This window comes from Rattus rattus, chromosome 17 (genome assembly GCF_011064425.1).
Source record: "Rattus rattus isolate New Zealand chromosome 17, Rrattus_CSIRO_v1, whole genome shotgun sequence".
Classification (NCBI taxonomy): domain Eukaryota; kingdom Metazoa; phylum Chordata; class Mammalia; order Rodentia; family Muridae; genus Rattus; species Rattus rattus.
The window spans coordinates 39,304,171-39,330,399 of NC_046170.1; the positions used below are offsets into that span (position 1 = coordinate 39,304,171).

At 52.2% G+C, this 26,229-nt stretch overlaps 1 protein-coding gene across 2 annotated transcripts; it reads left to right on the top strand.

The window, feature by feature from the left end:
- Positions 1–16,493: 16,493 nt before the first annotated feature.
- On the top strand, positions 16,494–25,497 carry LOC116886496. 2 transcript variants are annotated; one of them, XM_032888000.1, is made up of 6 exons: positions 16,494–16,680; positions 17,517–17,600; positions 18,877–19,017; positions 21,620–21,661; positions 23,552–23,625; positions 25,169–25,497. In XM_032888000.1, the coding sequence occupies exons 2-6, from the start codon at positions 17,562–17,564 to the stop codon at positions 25,401–25,403; spliced, it is 531 nt and encodes a 176-aa protein (XP_032743891.1). In that variant the 5' UTR covers positions 16,494–16,680; positions 17,517–17,561; the 3' UTR covers positions 25,404–25,497. The 2 variants fall into 2 exon arrangements, with proteins under 2 accessions (XP_032743891.1, XP_032743892.1); XM_032888001.1 differs by having other exon boundaries at positions 25,259–25,497.
- The last annotated feature ends 732 nt before the right edge of the window (positions 25,498–26,229 follow it).

Here is a 26,229-nt window from a genome sequence, read left to right on the forward strand (position 1 = left end):
GGGGCTGCCAATACCATTAGAGAGGCTGCCTTCCCTGTGGTTTAGCTCAAATTTGCTTCCAGAGGAAAATGTACACAAAGGCCGGGTCACTCACTAAGTCTGGGGACGAGTCCAGGAAGGCGGGGAATGGTTGAGGCCTGAGAATGCAGAGGAGGGACCCGTGGCCAAGGGCCCAGCCAGAACCAGCCTAACCTTGGACTTCAGTGCCTTCGGCCTTGGGGTGTCTTTTGACTGAAGGAGGTGTCCTCTCTTTGTGACAATCCCTAAGGCAAGAGTCCAGAGCTGATCCTGGGACCAGTTCCCACAGCCAGGTCCTAGATGGGTCAGTCTGGGCTAGCAGGAGGGAGGGGCAGGTTGTTGCAGGCTGAGGAGGAAGTGGGACGCTCCCTGGCTGGGAGGACAGTGAACCTTAAGTGGGAAGACGCTGAGTGGAGGTCAGTGGCCCGGTGGCCAGGGTCCGGCTCTTGGAGGACAAGGCTGTCCAGGAATAAGTGTTTCCATTCCCAGCCAGGGGTGGAGCCAGGGGGGCCTCCCCCTGTGCAACTGAGGAGGCTTTCCCCCTCCCCCCACCCCACCATCTTTGCCGAACACAGCAAGGGAGCCACAGTGGTTGGGCACAGCTTCAGGGAACCTCATGGGGCTGATGTCTCAGAGCTCGGTCTTTCTGTTCTCGCCTCAGAGAGGTTGGGGCAGGCCAGAAGTCACACAGCAACGTTGTCTTAGTCAGGGTTTCTATTCCTGCACAGACATCATGACCAAGAAGCAGGTTGGGGAGGAAAGGGTTTATTCAGCTTACACTTCCACATGGCTGCTCATCACCAAAGGAAGTCAGGACTGGAACTCAAGCAGGTCAGGAAGCAGGAGCTGAGGCAGAGGCCATGGAGGGATGTTACTTACTGGCTTGCTTCCCCTGGCTTGCTCGGCTTGCTCTCTTAAAGAACCCAAAACTACCAGTCCAGGGATGGCACCACCCACCATGGGCTGGGTCCTCCCCCCTTAGTCACCAGTTGAGAAAATGCCTTACAGCTGGGTCTCATGGAGGCATTTCCTCAACGGAGGCTCCTTTCTCTGTGATAACTCCAGCTTGTTACACAAAACCAGCCAGTACAAACGTGCTTGGATACAAGGCCCAAGTTCCAAGGACAGACGTTAACATGTTTGAATGTCTCTTCATACGTGAAGGAAAAGGGGTAGGGCTATGCGACATAAACTGGACATGGTGACACATATCTGTAATCTCAGCACCCAGGAGGTAGAGGCAGGAGGATTCCAGAGATGGCTCGGTGGAGAAGAGTGCTTGCTGCCAAGCCTGACGACCTGAGTCCATTCTATGGGACCCAGGCGTGCCTTCTGACCCGAGCCATGGTCCCCCCCTTTCCAAAAATCAATTTAAAGAACATTCAAGGTCATCCGAAGCTCTAGGGAGGACAAGCCCAGCTGGGGGCTGCATGAGACCCTGTCTCAAAAACAATTATTTTTTAAAAGAAAAAGAACGTGACGTAGCTTGGGTTAAATCTGGTCTTTTTACCAATGTGCCAGCAGGGAATATGTCACTGGTGTTTAACACAGGAAAGGCTCACAGCAGCAAGCCAGCCTCGATCTGGCAAAACAATGGCTCTCCATGGCACCGCCCATCCACTTGGGGGCACCCAGCCAGGGCCCTCTCTGCTCTCCCCATGCTCAGGGCCATTGAAAGCTGGACCTGAGCTCTCAGCCTGTCTCCCCAAGCTCAGCCCCCACTAACCTCCTGGGATCTCTTATGTCAGCCCCCGGCATCTCCCCAAGTGTCATGACCTCCTGTGGTCGGTCATAGGGCACACAGTTCTAAGCACAGGCTCTGTCCCTGTCTGTTCCCCTCTCTGCCTCTTTGCTGTGTCCTGTTTCCAATCTTGCCCTCTCTGACCCTCAGCCTCTTCTGCAAGATGGCAACAGTGTGAGCATTCGCCTAACGCTGCTGCTGTACCGCTCTGACTTGTAATCCTCCTGCCTCAGCCTCCAGGAGGCCGAAATGTCGGCTGTGTACCACCATGCCTAGCTTTAAACGAGTGACGAGTGACTATTCTTAAAGCTGCCAGGTGTTAACCTGATATGTGGCACTGACAGGATCTAGTAAGCAGTGTGGTGCTGACCAGATGGGAGGCCATTGTCCAAGTATTTAGGATGCTGCTTGCCGTCCCTATGTTTATCAGGGCTCCCCTCAGAACTCCCCCGGGTTAACAGTCTGACTCCTCCTCTTGGTGGTAAGCCCTGGGGGCACAGAGGTGGGACTTGGGCCATCTCCTTTGGTGTTCTTAGGCCTGACTTGGGTAGATATTCAAAGGTTTGAATGAATGAATGAATGAATGAATGAATGAATGAACTCCAAGTCTCCTACACCATCATGTTTCTATTTAAAGTTTCTATTTCCCTCTCTCTCTCTCTCTCTCTTTTTTTTTTCCTGAGGAAGGGGAGCCCTTGGCAGAGAGACAGCCCCCAGGGTTCACTGGAGGAAGCCTTGCCCCCCAGTCTTCGGGAAGGTAGGAGGATGTCCCACTGGGCTGAGGTAAAGTTCAGGTTGCCTGGGTCACGTAAACTGGAAAGGCCTCAGAAGCTTGGGACTTCAAGTTCTGAGTCTCGGCAGGAAGCTGAGAAAAGGACTGGACCTGACCTCACGGTGGGACCTAGGGCCCTGCTGGAAGCATCCGGTGCCTGTCATTCTGAGGCCACATCAAATCCCTGATCAAAAGAGGTGCTGGCTCCCCGGGAAGATTTGTTCTGTTTGCTTCTTGGGCCTTTTTCCTTCCACACCAAGTACTCTGAGTAGTTGCCATTCTTGTCCTGAAAAGTCTGCTGGGTCCTTTTGTAACTTAGCACTGTGAAGAGTTGATTGTGCGCCATGGAGGCTCCCGGTATCTCAACCCAAGAGCATTTATTGAGCACCCAATGTATATGCCTGGACCTTTATTGAGCACCTTATGTATGCCTGGACTTTCAGTGTTATCTAGGGGAAAGAATGCTAATTTAGTCACACCCTGGGACTTTAGACTGCAGGCCTATTTTGGGGGAGCATTCCTCATTAAATCTGAGGATCAGGAAGAATCTTGGTAGTTAAGGAGGGTTTACCCCACCAGCAGCAAATACTCAGTGAGTACAGACCAGGTGCTGGGGGTAGCAGGAGGAGATGCAGACTTGGTCTTTGTGAGCCCGGGTCCCAGGCGGGGTCCTTACCTTCTCCCCTCAGTGTGACAAATGGCCACGTGTTAAGCAGGGTATGGTGACCCTGCTGCCAGCTGCCTCACGACACCAGGGCTCAATTCCAGATGTTGCCAGTGGGTAGAGGGTACCAAAAGCTCTACTCCCTTTTAATTTCTAAATGCTGGGTGGATACACACAGAGAGCTTGTCATTAGAAACTGCCGAATGTATTCAGTCTCCTAGAGTTCCAAACTCTGGGACTGATGTGGAGGGTAGAGTCCCATGGGCAGGTTCCCAGGGAGATCAAGGTTTGGATAGGCGGGTGTCAGAGGTTCATCAGATGTTACAGAACAATGACTGAGTGTTCTAGTAGCTGTGTGAGCATACAAGGAAACTGGTGTGTGTGTGTGTGTGTGTGTGTGTGTGTGTGTGTGTGTGTGACCCTCAAGTTTCCTTTGGATCCAGGAGCAGTTTTCAATCCACGCACGGTCAGAAGCCAAGGACATACCACCCCCTGCTTTCTACCAGTTTTGAGAGTTCTCTGGGGTCATTGTGGAAGTTGAGGTGATGGGCTTGGTTGGTGAAATATTTCCCTCGCAGGCACAGAGACCTGAGCCTGATCCCCCCCACACAAAAAGGCAGTGTGGGAGTATGTGTTTGTAACCCCAGCTCTGAGGAGACCAAGGTAGAAGGGTCCCTCATGTTCACTGGCCGGCCGGCCCCAGCCATCTTGGAGAATTCCCAGCCATCGAGAAAGTATCTGAGAAAACCAAAGCGAATGGTCGGTGTCTGAGGAATGGGAGGGAGTTGACCTCTGACCTCCACAAATACACGTGTGCGCTCGGCGTGTGGTGTCTGCTTTACATGTAAACAGTCCTCATTCGGAGCTGCTATGTGGCACATTAGTGATCCCGTGACTTTGTGTTAGATGCCACGGGTACCAAAGTGATAGGAAGGAGACCCCAGATGAGCTTCCACCAGGCATGACAGGGTCAGCGGTATTCACCTACTGCGCATGAGCACAGCCTTACGTATCTGTGGCAACGGGGGCGGGGCGTGGGGGGCAACAAAAACAAGAAAAACCCACCAGACTGAGGGTGGGGTGTGGGAGTGGGTGGGAGGTGGGGGAGTGGAGGATGGGGGTGGCGCTCCGTGCTCCAATCAGTGCTGATGCACCCACGGTGGCAGAATGAGAGCCTCTATCAGGAGCCACACTGGGAAAACAGTCCAGGCTGAGACCCCAAGGGAGTGCGGTGATAGGGGCCTGACAGGAGGAAAAGCCTTCCTGGTGGGGAACTAGGGGACCTGGCACAGCAAAGGCAGAGAGAGGTCAGGAGAGCAGCACAGACCATCAGCCTAGCTCAGGCAGAAGCCAGGCCACCCACGGAGAGACCCAGGAACTGGGCCAAGAGCCTGCTGTCCAAGAATGTAGTGTAGGCACATGTGGAGAAGAGAAAGGCGGCTGGGAGCTGCTCTAAGGGCCCCAGGTCCCCAGTGCTCCTGGTAGAGGGCAGGAGGACGGACCCACCTTCGTGGATGCCTGTTCTGCCCGTACCAACCTGCCGGCATGCCACTCAGCCTCACAGAGTGTGACTCGGAGCCCCCTCACGGGTGGCAGAACGGATGCATGTGTCCTGAGACCCCCTGCCTGCCTGCCTGCCTGCAATGTCACCCGTGGCTGCAGGGAACGCCAACCCCACCTTCTTCAGGCGATCCTCTGGGCCTGAGATCGCAGCTCCACCTCACACCGTTGTCTGACGTCAGAGCAAGTGTGGAACCTCCTTCCACCTCTGTGTCCCATGTGAGAAAAATAGACATCCAGACGGCATCCACCTCTGCGTGCTGTTGGGGACAACCTGTTGGGGTCAGGCGAGGTAGCGTGCATGGTTCCTGCAGGGACCCTCGGTGCAGAGGGTGCTTTCCCGTGCAATGCCACTCTGTCCCAGAGTCATATCAAAGCAGGAACCCGGAGACAAGGGAGGGATCTGCTTCCCCACACCAGGGCCACAGGCTCCTGCAGTCCCGTCCCCTCCCTAGAGCACCCCCAAACCCAGTTCTGCGGGGACAGACAGTCAGTCACAGGCAGCGCTGAGAGTGGCTCAGCCCATCCTAACTTGAGGCAGAGGAAGCCACAGCAGCAGCTCAATAGTTACAGGGGAGTGGCAGGCCCCTCCCGGCCACGTCTTGGCTGGTGCCCCCTCCTCCCTCTGCCCGGCACTCGAGCCGTCCAGCTTGCAGCCACCCTAGTCACTGGAGCTACAGGGTGGACTAAAAATAACCTGGGGACCAACCACCCAGGGCACAGGTGCCAGCCGAGGGCATAAGATCCCAGGGACCCCGTGTGGAAGACCGAGCCTGCAGCAGGCAAAGCTCTGCTCCTCTCTCAGGCCCCACCCAGGCTATCGTCCCTCCTCCCTTTTAACCCCTCTTGCCTCCTCTCCCTGGCCTGCAGAGGAGGTCACTGGTGCAGAAGGAAAGCCTGCCACCAGCCTCGGGATGGGTAGCTGCGACAGGAAAGCCCTCTGGGCTCTGAGCTTCCTGCTGCTGCTACTGGGCTCCAGCTCTGTTCAGGGCACTTGGGAGGCAATGTTGCCGGCCAGGCTGGCCGAGAAGTCCCAAGTAAGTGCCCGGAGGGGTGGAGGGGCCTCTGGTGGGAGGTGGCCTAGGGGACAGGAGTCCCCAGATGCTGCGGTTTCTTATCATGGTGGGAGTCTCCTGTATTTGAGCTGTAGTGATGGTGGGCAGATAGGACTCTGCCCTCCCAAGGACCCATTCCTAATAGCAATGAGGGAAGAGAGAGGTCCACGTCCATGCGGAGATGTTGCTTTTGATGTTCAAGGGAGGCATCCTTCTTCCCAGCAAGCAGAGTCTAATGAAAGGGTCTGAGGATGCAGAACTGAGCACTTGGTCCCCTCCAGTGTCTGAAGAAGCCACGGTGCCTTATTCAGGCAAGAGACACTTAGTGGGAAGCATGCTGGGTAAAAATCTGTGACAACCTGCAGGTACAAGGTGAGGAGAGCCACTCTGCCCCCTCCAGGGTGAGTCAGGCTGCCTGGGGACTAGTGTCCTCGATACCTAGGAAGGTTCTGAGAAGAGTGCCAATGGGAGGCAGGCACAGTGGGACCCTATGGCTGAGTCTCAATCGGGCTTGTCTTTGGCTGTGTGACTTCAGGCAAGTCGTTTGACCTCTCTGGACCCCAACAATCGGCTCTGCGAAAAGACAGAGTGATGATGCATTCCTCTCAGTAAATATGTGTGTGTGGGTTTGGCCGTGGTGTGTGACACACATGTGTATGTGTTTACAGGTGTGTACAGTGCTTCTGTGTGCACATGCTCGTGTGTGTCTGTGCCTGTGGAGGCTGGCAACTGGTATCTGTCATCTAACTTGTTCGTTCGATTTCCTTTACTGACGGAAGGTCTCCCATGGAATCCAGAGGTCTCTGGGTGGGCTGGTCTAGCTAGATATTTTGCCCTGGAATCCTACCTGCCTCCCGAGCCTGTGGGCTGCAAGTGGCTGACACTTCTGCCAGCTTTTACATCCCTTCTGGGTATCGGAACTTGAGCCTCAGAACCACATCATGGGCACGTTATCCCCCAGCCCCTGTGTCGGTGTTTCGATGGCCACTGCTTGGCAGGGACTGTCCTGGGTGGGGAACTTATCTGCCGGTTCCCCTCCTAGGTTGTCTACACAGCAACGTGGGCAGCAGAGAGTGAATGAGAGGAAGGAAGCCCGGGGTGTGTTAGCTTGTGAACGATGGGGAGACAGATAACAAGGAAAGTGCCAGGGTGGGTGTGAGGTGGGCGCCCTCCAAGGGGGCGCTCAGGTCAGGGAGACAGCATGCCTGCAGGGACACTGTATACACTCGGGCAGACGTAGAAAATGCTCATCATTCAGAGTGGCCAGTGTGTCTCATAGGCTCCAAGTCCAATGCCAAGGCGTGCCTCCTTCGAGGAATGCTGGTTCCTGGGGCTGCTGCTGCTGCAGACCCCGGCAGGTTCCTGCCATTGGAGTCAGCACTGGGGACATTCTCATGCATACAGGAACACAAAAGTAAGCAGTATGTTCAGCCCCGAAGCAGGGAGGATTGAAGACATTTGACTCGGGGCTTTGAAGGGTGCATATGAGTTTGCCAGATCAAGAGGCAGGGAGCTGGGAAACCAAGCTGTACTGAGACTGATCTGGGTTCAAGATGAACACCCTGGCTGGATGCTCTATGGAAGAGACAGGAAGCCACGGGAGGGGGAGGAGTCAGAGGGTGAGGTAGCTAGAGGTGCTGTTCCTGTGAGACATGGAATCCCCAAAGGCTTCCTGGAAGAGGTGGATGTCCTCAAGGGACAAGAGAAAGGATCAAGAATCCAGAGAAAGAGGCACATCCCTCGAAGGCTGAAGCTCAGAGACCAGAGTCTAACTAGAGATGAGGAGGATGGAGAGTGGAGTGGTGCAGGCCAGAGACAAAGAGCAGGCTGCACGGAAAAGGGCTTGTCTGCTTGTCCCAGATCTGTGCTCTTTGTGCCTTGTGCTGCCACTGGACACAGTCTCCAGGCTTTGCATTGTCTGGCCCCTCCCTGGTGTTCAGACGACCTTTCGTGCCGGAGAGAAAGAAAGCATGTGTGCTGGGGGAAACACCCCACTCCAGGGAAGGCTAGACCGTGACTCAGAGATTGACACGTCCTTGTGTATCTGCCTCTCAATAGCTCTGCAGCCTTGGGCCACTCGCTGCTCCTTTTTGGGCCTCAGAGGGACCTTTAACTAGGAAGAGGGCAGCCCACATGCACTGAGGCAAGTTGCGCACACAGCCTTGACCCTCTCATGAACCCTTGATGGCTGTGGGCTGGTCAGGGCTGGGGTTCCCGTCTGCAGGTATCTGGAGCAGACTTAGCCTTAAGGGGAGCCTTTTTTTTTTTTTTTTTTTAAATTGAGAACAGAGTCGCAGTTAAAAATTAAATCCAGTCTGTCTAATGGATACTTCATTACAGTCTGGTCTGGACTATTTCCTAAATACTCATGTGTTGATGAAGGTCTGGTCCCTAACACAGTAGTGTTGCGAGAAGGGGTCTGTGGGAGGTGATTGACAGGTTACAGTCCTGGGCCTGGACGCATTAGTCTGCTAACATCTGAATGGACAGTCGGGATGAGACCAGGATGCCCTGAGAGCACGAGGGGGCGAGGCCTGGTGGAGGAAGTAACTTGCTGGGGGCATTCCTTTGAAGGGATCTGTCCCCGCCCCTTCCTCTCTGCTGTCTCCCCACTTCCTGGCTCTGCCGCCCCCACCTTTCCGTGGTGTTCTGTGTTTCGGGGCAAGAGCAGTGAGCCTACATCCAGAGGGAGCCCTCAGAACCCCTGAGCCTAAACAATCCTCTCCTGGTGCCCATTGGCCGCTCAGGTGTTTGGTTAGAGTGCGGGAAGATCCCACCTCCTAGCACGTCCCTCAACGGAGCAGCTTGTATCTGAGGCCTGGAGTTTTCCCAGGGCAAGACGGGTTCATTTTTTGAGTGACTCCCAGTAGGGGCCAGACAGGAACTCCAACCATGTCTTCCGGAGTGAGACCCTGAAGAGCGCCTAGGGTTGACATCTGTGTGAGCTTCTCTCGTCTGCAGTGTAGGCACAGCAGCCGGTGCTTTGCGGTTCAAGAGAAGCCCAGAGCTAGGGCTTCAGCGGGGCCAGAGAGGCTGAGAGGTGGCTCAGAGGTTAAGAACACGGGCTGGGCTGGAGAGATGGCTCAGTGGTTAAGAGCACCGACTGCTCTTCCAGAGGTCCTGAGTTCAAATCCCAGCAGCCACATGGTGGCTCACAACCATCTGTAGTGGGATCCGATGCCCTCTTCTGGTGTGTCTGAAGGTAGTCACAGTGTACTCGTATACAAAATAAATAAATAGATCTTTAAAAAAAAGAACACGGGCTGCTCTTCCACATGGGTTCAAGTCCCAGCACCCTCATGGTGGCTCACAACAGAATAACTCCAGTTCCAGGGGACCTGACACCCTCTAACCTCTGCAGGCACCATGAACACTGTGGTTCACACACAGACATCCGTGTAGCAAAACACCCATACACATATAAAGAAGAAAAAAAAAATGAAAAGATCAGTCTTTGCTTTATGCCTGGTATCACTGTGTGTGTGTGTGTGTGTGTGTGTGTACGTGTGTGTTTATGTGTGTATGTATGTATATGTACATGTGTATATGTGTATATACACACTCATGCATATGTACATGTGTTTGAATGTATGTATGTGCAGGGATGTACGTGTAGATATAATGGGTGGGGCTCACAGCAGCTGTGGGTGATGACCACTGCTCTCCCAGGCCATCACTGTAGAACCTCACAGACATGCGTCATCCGGGCCTCTCCTCCCTTGTGATATCTTTGTATTCTTTGTTCGTGTTGTTCTTATCAGCTAGATTTGTTTACTTTCTCACCAGCTGCTTTCGTAGGAGACAAAAGAAGCAGAGGGCTTAGCCTAGGGTGGGTCTCTCTGGCCTAGCGTCTGCCCATGTCTGGACCTGGGCCCAGTGAAGAAGACAGGGGCACTATCTTGAGGTCCAGACTCGGATCTAACTGAGAACCCAAAGTGCATAGGTGCAGACAGAGGATGTCTACATCACCCAGGGCATAAAGGAAAGCATGGAAGGTTCTAGAGGGGCTTCCTATGGGCATCGGACAGCAACACTGCTCGAGCTGAAGTTTCAGCACTCCTGAGCTCCCCCTGGGAAGGGCCCAAGCTTCTCCTGGGTTCTGTCCCCATGGCCTGCCGTGGAGGTCTGGTGCATCCCCACGCTGAACCCCAGCACCGGGCCAGGGAGACGCCTATTTTTAGATCTCTGACGTCCAAATTCCAGAGGAAGGGCAAGCGAGACTTGGAAGGAAAGTTGGCTTTCTTCCTCCCCCAGGCAAACCAGTCCTGGAGGACATTTTTATTGGTCTAGCCATGAAGTCTCTAGAACATTCCAAAGAAGGGCAAAACTCTCTTGTGGAATGAAGGCGTGGCGAATGTTGGGGAGGCGTGGGGTGAGGGCAGCTCCACAGGTGGGGTGCCAGCTCCCGAGACAGGGGCCGTTCCCCAGGTCTTTCTGGTGGGGACAATACTGCTATTTACCTTCAAAAGAATCCAGACAGCCCAGACTCCCTCTGTAGCTGAGGATGGCCTTAAACATCCCATCTTCCTGCCTCTACATCCTGAGTGCCTGGGTTGCAGGCGTGTGTACCATAGCTAGTTTATCCAAGGCTGGGGATTGAACTCTGGTCTCTATGCAGTCCAGGCAAGCCTTCCACTGACTAAGCTGCTCAAGACAAACTATTGGGGTGTGTGTGTGTGTGTGTGTGTGTGTGTGTGTGTCTGTGTGTGTGTCTGTGTCTGTGTGTGTCTGTGTGTGTCTGTGTGTGGGTCTATGTGGGTTTGTGGGTCTGTGGGAGTCTATGTGAGCCTGTGTCTGTCTGTCTCTTTGTGCTTTGTGCTTTGTGTGTTGTCTGTGAGTGTATCTGGGTATATCTGTGTATATATCTATGTATGTATTTGTGTCTGTATGTATCTGTGTGTCTGTGTTTTGTATGTGTATGTTATCTGTATCTTTGTGTATATCTATGTGTGTCTGTGTGTAAATGTGTATCTACGTGTGTCTGTCTGTGTTTTGTGTGTGTGTGTGTATGTGTGTGTGTATCTGTCTCTGTTTCTGTGTTTTGTATGTATGTTGTCTGTGAGTGTATCTGTGTATATCTGCGTATATACCTATGTATGTATCTCTCTGTATGTATCTGTGTGTCTGTGTTTTGTATGTGTGTGTTATCTGTATCTTTGTGTATATTATGTGTGTCTGTGTGTAAATGTGTATCTGCATGTGTCTATCTGTCTCTGTGTTTTGTGTGTGTGCGTGTGTGTGTATCTGTCTCTGTTTCTGTGTTTTGTATGTATATTGTCTGTGAGTGTATCTGTGTGTCTGTGTTGTGTGTGTGTTATCTGTATCTGTGTGTGTCTCTGTATGTATGTGTGTCTGTGTATGTCTATCTGTTTCCCTGTAGAATCGATCCCATTGCTCCAAGGTTCAGCCCCAAACTGGTCAGATTCTTAAATGTGAGCCCTCAATCTCAACTCCGCCTTGACCTGTCTCCAGGGTTAGCCCTGTTCCTCTTGAGTCTGCCTAAAGGTAGGCTTAGCGCCTGGGTTCAAGCACAAATGCGCAAAGCAGCAGGTAGATGGGGGCAGCCTGTGTGAAAAGCAGGACGCATTGATGGTATCATGGCAGCCTCTGGAATAAGGTGCATGGGCTGGCCCTGTCTTGTCTTTAGAGTGTGGGGGTCACACAGACACAGACACACAGACATACAGGAGGATACAGGCACATATAGACACACACAGATACATGCACACACAGACACACATGTGTACACACATGCACAGAGGCACATCCATTAGTGGCGAGAGGCTGGACGGGTGCCGTGTGTGGGTAGAGAGTACACAAGTGACCAGCCAGGCAGGTGGTGGATGGCTGGCAGGGGCAACCAGGGCATCTGGTAGGCGGAGAGGGCCACAAGGAAGACAGAAGGAGAAGGGGAGGAGTGGCTGGGGGAGCCAGTCCTGACCTGATCTTTGGGGTTGCCAAACCTTTAACCTGAGCTGGGTGGGGCTGCAGGGTACACCCTGTGTTTCTTTGAGTTTCTCAGATCTCAGGAAGCACCCTTTGTTGAGAGTGTTTCTAAGCGTCATTTTGTAGGACACAGAATGTTCCTCAAAACCCTTTAATCAGGGCTCCTCAGTAAATGGTCACCAGTAACCATTTCTTGTCAGGAAGGAGTCTAAGGTGCTTAACTCCTTCGTGAGAAACAGGCTTGTGTTCCCACGGGACAGCAGTGGTCCGTATACAACTGATTTCTTCACAGACCGCTCCTCACTAGGGCTGTCCATGACCAACTAATGGGATAGGAGGCCAGAGAGGTCAGAGAAGAGGATCCTGCTGACCCCTGGGCACCACGGTGTCTGCGAATGGGGCCTGCTGTGGAGAAAGCCGTACCCAGAGGCTCTCAGTCCCCCTCTGAAGGGGGCCGGCATGGCTGTCATGGTGGATCAGGATTAGGGCTGGTGAGGCTGAACAAGAAAGACACAGTTCACTTAATCCTCTAGATGATGAATGTGGAGCATAGCGTGAGGGGTGACATCCCCCGCCAGCAGTTTCCAAGCAACTGGGGACAGCATACAAATGTGGGAATCAGCATCAGGATGCTAAAGACGGAAGACTAAGGGGGTCCAAAACCTCGCACAGGTCTCCCTTGAGTCCCTGGGGGAATGCTAGCCTCAGGCCTTCCTCTTCTTATCCACTTAGCAATGTCTTTCTCTTACTGTTCATTTCCTGATTTCCATATGTGTTTTTTTTGGGGGGGGGGAGATGGAGATGTATATATGTGGGTATGTATGTATTTTTGTGGTTAGCCTACATCTCTATGTGTGTATATGTGAGAGAATAAGTGTATGGGTGCATATTGGGGGCAGAGAGCTTTGTAAATGCATGCAAACGCTAGCAAGTATGGGTGCATGTGTGGGCATACATGTGGACACCAGAGGACAAGCTCAGGTATTCCTGGGACTCTGTTCACCTTGTCTTTTGAGACAGAGAACAAACAAAGTAAGCTAGGCTGGTTTGTCTCTCTCCAGCACCAGGAATACAAGCACCTCACATTAGGGCTGGATTCTTTTTCTTTTTCTTTTTTTTTTTTAATAATGGTGCTGGGAATTGAACTCAGGTACTTAACACTTGCAAGGCAAGTTCTTTACTAACAGAGCCCCCTACTTTTCACGAGTTGAACGAGCAATCTGTGCAAGCGAGAAGAGACAGATTGTCTGGGTGAAGTGGGCTATAGGCCAAAGCCCCCCACCACCCCTGCGCCCCAGCTCCTGGACAGGAAACAGAAAACTACTGACTGCTCTGGTACTAACTCCAGGAGCAGGAGCAGTGCTTATTCCCCATGACCAGACGCCCTCTGCAGGACATCAGCGGTAGTGCATGCATTTGCAGCCTCAGATATGGCGGCCCAGAAGGGTGTGGGAGTACGGACTGTAGCAGAAAGACCCATGTCATCTGTTAGTGCAGGAAGACCACCTTCAGGAGGCTGTATATGCTGAGGGCTGAAAGGTGATCCAGCCGTAAGATAGATTGAGCTGGTTTCCACTCAGGGACAAAAGCCACACCGGGTACCGTGCCTGTCTCAATGTGTCTGTCACAAAACCCATGTTGTCCCCCGCATGGTAAAAGGTCACACATCAGATCTGAGGCAGAGTTAGATGCTGACTCCCAGGACCCAGATGTGAAGCCACCATGACCACAGGGCAGAGCTGAGTTCTTCTCAAGCACACTGGATGGACTGGAGTGAGACAGAGCCTGATCAAACACAGCAAACGCACTTAGTGTTGACTATGGAAGTCTGAGATAAACAACCCCTCCTCCCTTTTTCTTTAAAGAAGCTAAGAAGTTCGGCCCCAGGGTCTTTTGACTCCCTAGGTCTTGTTAGACCCTTCCCAGGGCTAGACCTCTCTCATGCAGCCCAGCTGTTTTGAACACTCCACAGATTCCATGAGGAGGGTGCACAGCCTGGAGCACAGTTCCGGCTCCCACACGCACTGTCTCAGCCAGAACCATTTTAACAGCTTGCGCTTGTCCATCACAAGCCTCAGGGAAGTCCAGCTGTCATTTCAGCTAGGAAGGAAGCACTCGGGAGGTGGAGAAAGGAGGACCACAAGTTCAAGGGATGTACGAGACCCTGTATGTAAAAGTGAATTGGAAAACAAAATCAGAGTTCAGTTACCAAGTGTGAGTCACTGTTGCTGTTTTGACACACAGTCTTCCCATCTTCATCCCCCCATGCATAATGCATATACACACATACACTAAACACATATGTTCTGATGAATGTGTATACACATAGTCAAGACCTGACTGCCTAAGTCTCTTCATATATGTGTTTGCATATATGTGTGTATATATATGCATGTGTATATGTGTGTATATATATATGGTGTGTGTATGTATATATGCATGTGTATGTATATGTGTATGTGTGGTATATGTATATATGCATGTATGTGAATATATTTGTGTGTATATATGTGTCTATGTGTATGTATATGTGTGGTGTGTGTGTTTTAAAGATTTATTTATTTATTATATATAAGTACACTGTAGCTGTCTTCAGACACACCAGAAGAGGGCATCAGATCCCATTACAGATGGTTGTGAGCCACCATGTAGATGCTGGGATTTGAACTCAGGACCTCTGGAAGAGCAATCAGTGCTCTTAACCACTGAGCCATCTCTCCAGCCCCTGCGTGTGTGTGTGTGTGTGTGTGTGTGTGTGTGTGTGTGTGTGTGTTTTGACACAGGTTTTCTCTGTGTAGCCCTGGCTGTCCTGGAACTCAGGCTGGCCTTGAACTCACAGATCTGCCTACCTCTGCATCCTGAGTGCCAGGATTAAAGGTGTGCACCATCATTGCCTGGCCATTTGTATAATATTTAAATATATGTGAAAGACTATTTTGCTTGTATATCTGCAGCATGTACATTTTGCTGCTCACAGAGGTCCAAAGATGGACTCATACCCTTTGGGACTGGAGTTTGCCAGGAGGGTGCTGGGAACCAAATCTGGGTCTTTTGCAAGAGCAAGTGCTCTTAACCCCTGAGCCATCTCTCCAGCCCCATGTTACTCCTTGCAGGTGGGATAGTCAGGCTTTTAAAACATTTAATTTGGGGGGGGGGACAACACACACATCTTGGGGAGAAAATGAAAGGAAAATTTGTCAGGGTCTGCTTTCTCCTTCCACCATGTGGGTCCCGGGGATCAAACTAACCAGTAGGCAGGGCGGCAAGTAACTTTACCCTCTAAGCCATCCCACTAGCTGTCTTAGGGTCGCTACTGCTGTGATGGAATTCCATGACCAAAGCAACTTGGAGAGGAAAGGGCTTGTTTGCACACAGTTCCATACAAAAGTTCATCAACAAAAAGTGAGGACAAGGACCTGGAGCAGGAGGACGCGGAGGGTGCTGCTTCCTGGCTTGCTCCACATGCCTTGCTCAGCCTGCTTTCTTATAGAACCCAGCACCACCAGCCCAGGGATGGCACCGCCCACAATGGGCGGTGCCCTCATCCATCAATCACTAAGAAAACCTTCTACAGGCTGGCCCACAGTACAGCCCGATCTTGTGGAGGCATTCTCTTAACCAAGGTTTCCTCCTCTCAGATGACTATATTTTATGTCAAGTTGACATATATGTGGCCAGCACACCAGCCCTGTCAGTCTGGTATTTGCCACTACAACATCACTTGAGGAAAACATGACTGTGTCTAAGGGTTCAGTCCATAGTTGACTGGCTCCGTGGCTGTGGACCTTGGCAAGGCAGAACATACTGGCAGCAGAAATGTGAGGTAGAAAAGATTTACGTCATGTCAGTCAGGACTCTGGGGACAAGAAGGGACCAAATATCCCCTTCAAAGTCATAGATAGGCCCGTGACCTACTCCCTCCAACCACACCCTCCCTCCTAAAGTTTCCGCCACCCTTTCTGAACAGCACCACCTTCTGGCCATCAGGTGTTCTACCGTGTGAGATGTATCCAAGATGGTGTTAAGATGTTCTCTTGTGTGTGATGTGTGAATTCTCAAAGTTCCAGGTACTTGGATGTACTATAAACAAAACTATGTTTCTATAGAAAAATACACGTACATGAATCTGCATGTGTGTTTACATGTGTAGTCATGTATGTGCAGACACATGTAGACAGATAAGAGCAGTCTCATAGGGGATCATGCTTACCTTGCAGACTGCTTCTCCAGCATACACTCCAAAAATGCTTTCCTTCCGTAGCTCATCCTCCCTCCTCCCCTCCCTCCTCCCCTCGCTCCCTCCTCCCCTCCCTCCTCTCCTCGCTCCCTCCTCCCCTCCCTTCTCCCCGCTCTCCCTCCTCCCCTCCCTCCTCCCCGCTCTCCCTCCTCCCATCCCTCCTCTCCTCTCTTCCTCCTCCCCTCCCTCCTTCCCTCCCTCCTCCCCCCCCCCCCCTCCTCCCCCCTCTCCCCTCCTCTCCTCTCTCCCTCCTCCCCTCCCTCCTTCCTCTCCTCTCTTCCTCCTCCCCTCCCTCCTCCCCCTCCTCCCTCTTTCCTTCCCTCCCTTCCTCCCTCCCTCCTTCCCTGCTTTCCTTTTTCAGCCATCTTTGGGGGGACTCGCAGAGAAACAGCAAGTCAACCCCAGACCTTCCCCACTCGTTGCCCAGATAACTGTTATCCCAGGGAAGAAGCTCAGGCTGAGAACCTAGGTCAATGCCCTTCCACTCTGTCCCACAGGCTGAAGAGGTTGCGGCGACAGGCTCCCGGCAGCCCCACGCAGACCGCTGCCCACCACCGCCACGGTCGCTGCCCCCGGGTGCCTGTCAGGCCACACGCTGCCAGTCTGACTCTGAGTGCCCACGGCACAGACGCTGCTGCTACAACGGCTGTGCCTATGCCTGCCTGGAGGCGGTGCCACCGCCACCAGGTAAACTGAGCTGGGGTCAGGGGCTTGGAGGTCAGGTGGGCGCCATGCTGGCCCAGGGGAGAGAAAGAGCTGAGCTCTGTTTGTGCCGAGCTTCCTGCTACCTAGCCTGGGTGCTCACCTGCAGCCCTCAGCTGCAGCTGTGCAGCTCCTGTTAGGTGCAGCTGCCTCACCTGCAAGCACACAGCCCCTCCCCCCCCAGCGTGGAATAGACTCAGCCCAGGGACAATGTCACCTCCGTACAATTCTACCCTTTAAAAGGGGGCCCAATCTATAGGCTGGCTCAGCCCATAAGAGAGGAAGGGATAGGGGTTGGGGATTTGGCTCAGTGGTAGAGCGCTTGCCTAGGAAGCGCAAGGTCCTGGGTTCGGTCCCCAGCCCCGGAAGAAAAAAAAAAAAAAAAAGAGAGGAAGGGATAAGAAGCTAACGGTACCTGCTACCAACCTGATGACCCCCTATGGTCAAAGGAGAGAAAACACTCATGCAAGATGTCACCTGACTTTCCACATGCACATGCACGCATGCGCACACGTGTATACACGCACACACACACACACACACACACACACACACTATGAAAATAAAATTCAAAATACATGTATATCTATGTATCCAGGGTGGGACACAACTCAGTTGATAGCCTGCTTGTACTGTGCTTTAGCGCTTGGCGGGTGGGATTGGGGGACAGGAGGATGAGGGTGGCCTGTAGCCTGCCCCTCAGGGCAGTGTGCTGGAGCCATCCTCACTTCTTCGATGGGATGATGCGCTCCTCCCTCAGGGCTGGTCACATGACCCTGCCCCCGGAAGGCCTCCCTCCCTCTCACCCAGTTCTCTGACAGTTCTAGACTGGCTGGTGCAGCCCAAACCACGGTGGCTTGGTGGCAATGGCTGGCTGCTGGATGGTCCGGAGGAAGTGTTACAAGGTACCTGCCCAGGAGCGCGCCGGGTCCCCAGATCAGAGCCAGCCCTCCTCATGGAGCTCTCCATGGGTCACAGGGACGCTTGTGCAGAGAAAGAGCGAGGCTCTCCCAGACAGAGAGAACAAGAAGGAAGCGGGTCTGGGACCCCCTAAAGTCTTAAAGGGCTCGTTACCACCTATGGAGAAAGGTTCCTTGTGTGGACGGAGAGCAGAGGACGGTTTCTTTCTTCTTCTTCTTTTTTTTATTTTTATTTTTTATTTTTTTTATCTTTATTAACTTGAGTATTTCTTATTTACATTTCAATTGTTATTCCCCTTCCCGGTTTCCGGGCCAACATCCCCCTAACCCTTCCCCCTATGGGCTTCCCCTTCCCATCCTCCCCCCATTACCACCTCCCCCCAACAATCACGTTCACTGGGGGTTCAGTCTTGGCAGGACCAAGGGCTTCTTCCCCTTCCACTGGTGCTCTTGCTAGGCTATTCATTGCTACCTATGAGGTTGGAGCCCAGGGTCAGTCCATGTATAGTCTTTGGGTAGTGGCTTAGTCCTGGAAGATCTGGTTGGTTGGCATTGTTGTTCATATGGGGTCTCGAGCCCCTTCAAGCTCTTTCAGTCCTTTCTAAGATTCCTTCAACGGGGGTCCCGTTCTCAGTTCAGTGGATTGCCAGAGGACAGTTTCTTAAAGGAACCGCATACTGTATACAGGCTTGAGGCTTGCTGGGGATAGCGTATTTGTGTGTGTGCACTGCTGGACGTGCAGCATTGCACATCCTCATGTAGACCACATCCATCAGGGTATGCTACTCTGCACACAACTGTTCGTGTGGTTGTGGTTGAACATATGTGTGTCTGAATAAACACACATGTGTGAAAGCGTGTGTGTATATGTGTTGATTGTGGATGGTTGCATTGTGTACACACGTGACTATATCTGTGAGTGCAAGTGTCAGGGTGTACATGTGTTCACATGTTCTTTGTATGATGGTGTGTGTAGGGTGCTGTGATCGTGTTTGTGTGTAGGGGTGCTGATGGGAAGTGATCTCTCGAGGTGTCTGTATGCAAGGTACAGCCTGGAGTCTGAAAGCAGGTTGGAGTGGCCTCTCTGGGCACACATGTATGTATGTAAATGGCTTGGTGTCTGAGCGCACTGTGTGCACTGTGTGAGAGGCACTGACATAGCCTGGCACCCAGGTGGGGGGAGGAAATTGGCCTTTTTGGGTGGGGTGCACTGTCTGCTCCCAGGCCTGCCATCTGAGACCTGGCCTGTGTCCCTCCACAGCAGAGGCCTGCAGCACCACTGAGGATGGGGCAGAGCCACTCCTCTGTCCCTCAGGCTATGAGTGCCACATCCTGCAGCCAGGGGATGCGGCCCAGGGCATACCCAACCATGGACGGTGTGTTAAGCAACGTCGACAAGCAGGTGAGCGCTAATGGTCCAAACTACCCTGGACAGACCCCAACCCCACTGCCAGAGAACACCTTGTCACCCCAAGCCTGGCTCAGAGTCCTTGAGTCCCACTTCCTGTCCCTTTATGTCCTGCTCCCACCTATAACTCCAGCTCTCTCTGTGTCTGCTACCTGGGTGGCCTCAGGGTCAATTTCTTCGTCTCTCTGAGCCTCCCTTTCTTCCCCTGTAAAATGGGGACCACTTCCCGTTGTCATAGGATTGGGTGAAAACATGTAGAGTTCTGGGAGTGGAGCCAGGCAGGCACAGGTCTTGGGGGAGACTTGGGGGACACCGGATCAAAATCTGTTATTGTGGCATACGTGGCCAACTTTGAGGAGTCCCTTCTCTCCCTTTAGCTTCTTGTGGGTTCTGAGACTTGAACTCAGGTCGTCAGGGTACACTGCAGTCACCATTACCTGCTGAGCCATTTAGGAGGCCCAAACCTCCCGGTTTGAATTGTCTGAGACTCCTTGCTTCTCAGACGGCAGCTGGTTATCACTAGCATGTGTCACCGGAGGTCATGCATAAAGCAGGGAGTGACAAGGTCCAGTCTGTGAAATAGGCTGGGGGCAGAGTAGCCAAGCTGCTAGTTGAGGTTCTGTAGGGAAACAGCCAGGCTCTCTCACAAACACACACACACACACACACACACACACACACACACACACACACACACACACAGGACCATCATGACTCTGCATGGAATAGCGTCTTCCCATTCATCGATGCCAGTCCCTAGATACCAGGTGACGGTGACAGGGATTGAGAGTGTGGACCTGCAGATATGGAACCCCCAAAGCAGGCAGCCTGCTAGTGCTGCAGGAGAAGAGGGATCCCTTCCATGAGAGGCCCTGACCTCCCTAGGGATGCTTCATACATTGGAAGCCCCCTACCCTGCCTCTTTCTCATAAGGTCTCATGTAGCCCAGGCTGGCCCAGATCCTCTACTTATTGTAGCTAAGGATAGCCCTAAACGTCTGATTCTACTGCCCTCACCTGCTGGGATTACAGGCCCACACCATAAACCACCATGCTGGGTTTCTGTATGAGGGGATAGAACACAGGACTTAGTGCAATGAGGCAACACTCTGTCAACTGAGCTGCATCCCAACCCCAGGCTGGCCTTTCTGGTCTCCTGATCTTTCTCACTTGATTCTATGATTTCTAAGATTGGGGTTCATTCAAACCAGTTCAGACAAGTGCGAGAGTCTTCAAGACTGCATCCCAGAACATCAGAAACTGTTCACAGCCTGCTGCTTCCTTCCTGGGTGCCCTTGCTCTCTCACCAGACTTTCTTAGTCTCAGTTTTTCTATCTGTAAAATGGGGTTGGGGCGGTAAATGGGCTGATTACTGCATGGGCAGAGTCTAAGGTTCGAGCTGATGTCTGACACACAGCAGCTCCTCAGTGAATGTGTGTCACCTCTATCCCTGACACAGAAGGGGGAGGAATCAGGTCAGGAACCCGCCCCACCATGAGCCACAAAGCGCATGTATATGCCTGAGCAGGCACCTGTGTGTGCATGCACTGCGCATGCCCATGTGTGTTGTGCATGCCTCCTCTCCCGCAGGGACACCTCCAGATTCCCAGGTGGAAGTGAATTCTCCCAGTCTTGACCTCAGGGCTGTCACTTAGAAATAATCGGTGATAATTATATCTGAGTTTAGAAACATCTTAAAGCCCCTCACCTTCCCTTAGGACAAACTCTCAGCAGAGTTTAAGAAGGCATGTGCCACAGTAACCAGGAAACATTGTTTAAAAAAAAAATCTAGTTTTTAAACTGCATATTCAGAGTAACCTCGAGAATATGAAAAAGCCACAGGAACATTACTGGAACCACCACTGAGGCCCAGCACTGTTAAAACAATTCTTTACTCTCCCACACCCCATAGAAAGGGACATATGTGCTTTATTGGGCCATTTGAGAATTAATTGCTGGGCTAGAGAGATGGGTGAGAGCCCTCGCTGAGCAAAGATAAGGACCCAAGTCTATGTTTTTTTTTAAAAGCTGGGTGTGGCCAGGTATGATATTCCAGTGCTGGGGTGCATAGGACAGACTAAGGGGGACTGCTGATCAACCGTCTAGCTAAGGAACAAAGTAGAGAATGAAAGGCAGGATATGTCCTTCTTTGACCTCTAAGCACACACAGGCATACACTCGTGCACATACAAGCGTGCACACACAGCACACTCACACATGTATGCACACACACCACACACATGCATACACACAAACATACATACACGAACATGCACACATATACACACATACACATACAACATGAACATGCACACATACACACACATACACATACAACATGAACATGCACACACACACACACAGAATAAACTGGGCTCAAGAACCACCCTAAGGCATAGTCTTTCCCCCAACCTGCTCTCTCCTGGGCCAGTGGTCAGAGAGCTTTGTGGTCCAGACAGTAGTTCCCAAACTCTTTGTTCTCAGATCCCCTTTGTCCCTCAAAATAACATCAAAACATCTGCACAGAGCTGTAACCGGAAACTGACTGGCACAGCTCCTGAGCTCCTAAAACCTTTCTCTTTTCGCTTGTTGTGCAGAGGGGCGGGTCCTGCGACAGAAGCTTCACAAGGAGTACCCAGGTGAGAGGAAGAAGGCGCTCTTTCTCTGAAGAAGACACACGAGAGGGAAGAAAGCATGTGTGTGAAGAGGAAATTTTGAAAGACCAGGACTGAACCAGAGACGACAAAATGGCAATTAGGCTTGAGAAGTAAAGTCGAGACCTGTCCTTATGACATACGCTGGGCAGGACATATGCAAGCCAGAGAGGGGCTCAGGGAACTCATGTCCTCGCATTCTCGTCAGAATCTGGGGATGGGCACAGTTGTCTCTCCTACCCTCATGCAGGGAATTGGAAAAGATGATTCTTCATCCATACTTCTATTGTTCATGTATCTGAGAACTCATATACACATCCACTCATTCATCCACCCATCCATTCTTACATCCATCCACATGCCCATCCACTTACCCTTCCATTTGCCCATCCTTCCATCCAATCTTCTATCTATCCATCTGTCCATTCGTCCATCCCCCATCCACCTACCCATCCATCACCTATGTTTCCATCCATCCACCCACACACACACACCTACCCATCCACCCACCCATCCATCCACCCACCCACTCATTCATCCATCCATCCATCTACCCACCTACCCACCCATCCATCCATCCACCCACCCACCCATCCGTCCATCCATCTACTCATCCATCTGTCCATCCATCCATCCATCATCTGTATTTCCAACCATCGTCCATCCATCCATCTTTTTTCTTATCCACCTACACATCTACCCATCTGCTCATCCATTCACCAATCTACCTATCTTTGCATTCACCCATCCATCCACCCACCCATCCATCCATCCATCCTTTTCCCATTCTTCCATTCATCTCTTTAGCCATCTAGCCCATCTTTCCATCCATTCCTTCTATCCCTCTCTTGATCTTCCTTCCTCATCTCTTGATTGCCTGTTTCACTCATCTATCTACCCCACCTACCCATTTTTATCTCATCATTCATCTATCACCCCACCCTCCCACCCACTCCATGAGTCCACCATTCACCTACCCACTCATCACCTGTCCACCACCCACCCGTCAGCCTTCCATTCATGTAGCATGTCTTTGCTAGGCATTGCTCACCAGTGACTCGGGGCTAGAGGATGAGGCTCCATCTGCAAATGCAATGGACCTAGTTTCCATCAGAGTAGCCCAGGCAGAAAATTTAAATACCAACAAAGCCCACTTCTCCATGGTCCTGGTGACAAAGGCTCCAGCTGTCACATACCAGATACCATGAGGACCCTACAGACCAGGTTGTCAGAGGAGTTCCTAAGGACAGGATCAAGAAAATTCAGCCTATACAATTGGAGGCATCGGCAGCAGAAGGGCATGTGTGGTGATCTATGGGAGGAGTGGCTGTCCCCATGGCTGCCCCCTCTGTGGTTATTCCTGTGACTGCCCCATGGTTGTCCCTGTAGCTGTCCTGATGGCTGCCCCACCCCCGGTTGTTGTGTCTATGATTGCCCCATGGTTGTCCCCTTGGCTGTCCCATGGCTGCACCTGTGGTTGTTCCCATAGCTGCCACCCCAACCCTTGGCTGTCTCCATGGCTTTCGCCATGGCTGTCCCTGTGGCTGTAGCATGTAATGAATGAATAAGCCGGATGAATCGGGTAGGTAGGAGAGCCAAGGATATGACTCAAAGGGACAGCATCTAGTGTGCTTGAGGCCCTCAGCTCAGTACCCAGCATACTAAAGAAGGAACAGAGAAATGCAGGCAGGAGCGCTGTTGAGGCCAGGAGAGAGCTGCAGGTGCAGACTGAGAAGATTCATTTCAAACGGGAGCCCATCCGGGGACAGCTGCCATGCTGTGCTGAGGCATCCAGACTTCCTGTGATGGTCACAGGAGGCCAGGGAGGGAATTCAAGCAGAACATCTGTTCTGATGGGCTGTATCCTTGTTGCAGAAGGTGACTCCAAGTATGTGGCAGAGCCTGGGAAGGGACAACAGAGGCACTTTCCGTGAAGTGGAGACTGGCTGGTGAGTGGAGGCGAGACCGATGCTTAAACAGCCGTCATACCTATGTTGGCCACATGAGGGCGACATCAGAACATCACAATCCCTCGGAGTGCCTAGCAAGTCAGATGAAGACCCTAAGCCCAAGACCTGGCTGACCATCGGCTCCTTTCTAGTCTCCTTTCTAGTCTGCTGCCTTCATACCTTCTAGCTTAGGCCGGTGGTTCTTCCTGTGCCCTGCAAGTCTCGTCTTCTCTCCCATTCTGCCAGACGGTACTATAGGGAGCAGGTTGTCTGACTGATGTGCCCTCCCCAGGACACACCCCCACCCCACCCCCACCCTCACCCCAGCTCAGTATTAGTTGTAGCATCTACTGAATCGCACTGCTCAGCTGTAGCTGGTGTCCTTACTGTACACCACAGGGAACAAATTCCACAGGCGGGGTTGACATCCTGTTAGAAGGGAGTCCAAACCGGCCACCTGGTAGAGCAACAAGGAGGCCACAGTCATACCAGGGCCTGTGCAAGGACTGACAAGCAGGATGCGGGAGCTGCTCCCAGTGAGGGTGAGGGAGGCACCGCACAGGAAGGGGCTACTGAGCCCAGAACTGAAATCTGCAGAGGAGAAGGTGCTCCCTGGGGTTATAGGCTGGAGAACAGGATGGTACCAGGTCGGGGGTGGGTGAAGGGTATGGTCCCCAGGGTCAGTCACTTCAGCTGTGAGGGCCCACAGGGAGGCTGCTGAGGAGGACAGGAGATCTTAGGGAGGTTATTTGCACAGGGGGCTGCCCAGCAAAACACCCTCACAGAACATACAAAGGGGCAGGTTGGCATACACCAGAGGGCTCCCCGTCTGCAAACCAAGAACCTGCCCAAACTTTTTTTTTTTTTTTTTTTTGGTTCTTTTTTTCGGAGCTGGGGACCGAACCCAGGGCCTTGCGCTTCCTAGGCAAGCGCTCTACCACTGAGCTAAATCCCCAACCCCCTGCCCAAACTTTTAACATTCTCACAAGGCATACGGCAGCCATGACAGCAGCAGCTCCCCTGGGGTCATGGAAAAGGAAGGCATGGTCCAGCTTCTAGGGTACCCAAGGCTAAATCCCTGATAGACTGTGGAGCAGGCGGGCACCAATGCTAGCCTGTCCGCTGTCTGCAAACGACTAGAGCCAGCCTTGGTATATGTCGTTAAAGTCCAGGCCTGCAACTTTCATCAGAGCGGGCTAGCTCGGGCTCAGCAGGAGGTGTTGAATCATAGCAGAGGATGGGTTGGAGTTCAGGCTCTGGAGCCAATGGGGCCTGTCTGTAGATCCCAGCTGCCTACTACGTAGCCTTAAGGGAATGACTGACAAACCTGTTTTCCCCTCTGCGGAATGCATAGAATGGTAATGGGCGAGTCAGTAACTAATCAGGGAGCCTGGAGCCCTTGCAGGGGCTTGAGGGTTTCGTCTTTGCAAAACACACCTTTCTGGTGCTCCTGGTGGGTCTCGGGCAGACAGGAATTTAACAGGCGGGTGCTGCAAGTCCCACCCACAATCAATCATGCATTCTTTGCCCTTTTCCTCTATAGCCTTTGTGGGGCCTTTCCTGTGCTTTCCACACACTACCCCTTGGAAACAGCAAAAGAATTTGACCCTAGACGTCACACTCCATCCCACAGAACGGGACTCCAGAGCTCCTGGGAAATGGGACTTCAGACTCCCAACCCCAGAGTGGCCCAGCCTGGTGCGGTAACTTGGCGGAAGCCCCTGACCACCTCTGGGTCCCCGCTCAGCATCCTTGTCACAGGAACCCGCAGCTTCTAGGTGACTTTTGCAGATTTTGCCTGCAGAAGGCATATACTCATCTCTTTTGTTCCCCGAATAAATCTGCCCACCATGTAGCAGAAATAAGTTCCTTCATCAGGCTCGAGTCACTGCTGGATTTTTTTATTCCATTCATTTATGTGTGTGGTGTGCATATCTGTTGTGGGAAGGGGGAGGGGGAGGAGGGCTTCAGCCAGCAGAGTGACGATCCTTGGGAGGCAAGAAGGTAGTTCAGTTCCACAAGGCTAAGTAGCTGGTATTGGCTCGAACTCCAGGAGTCTGGCCCCAGGTAGACTATTTTAGGTATTTTTAAGCACAGCACAGTGGGGTGAAGACTCTCCCAGTGACAATGAACTCAATCCCGTCTGCACGATAAAGCAAAAGTGTGACTACATCAAACCTCTTTGTAAAGTACATGGGACATCTTCCATAAAGATAGGTTCTATAGACTGACAGGCTGTGCCGGTGTGGTCACAGCCACACAGATAGTGCAAAGGTCGCCAGGCTGTTAACTTGTCCATTCCCAGCCTTCTGGGCAGATAATAGGTTATCCGTCCCTTCCTTTGGAGGAACAACTCTATGTGTTTAATATTCCTGGGTCCCTTGGTGCTTATCTGTGAGTACAAGGACCTCCATGCCTCCCACAGTCTATAATGTGTGTGTGTGTGTGTGTGTGTGTGTGTGTGTGTGTGTATGTGTGTTCATGTATGTGCACGCGTATGCACACACCATGGCACATGTGTGGAGGTCAGAGGACAAACTTACTACCAGAGTTGGCTCTCCTTCCAGCACATCTCAGGGATCGAACTCAGGCTGTCCAGTTGGG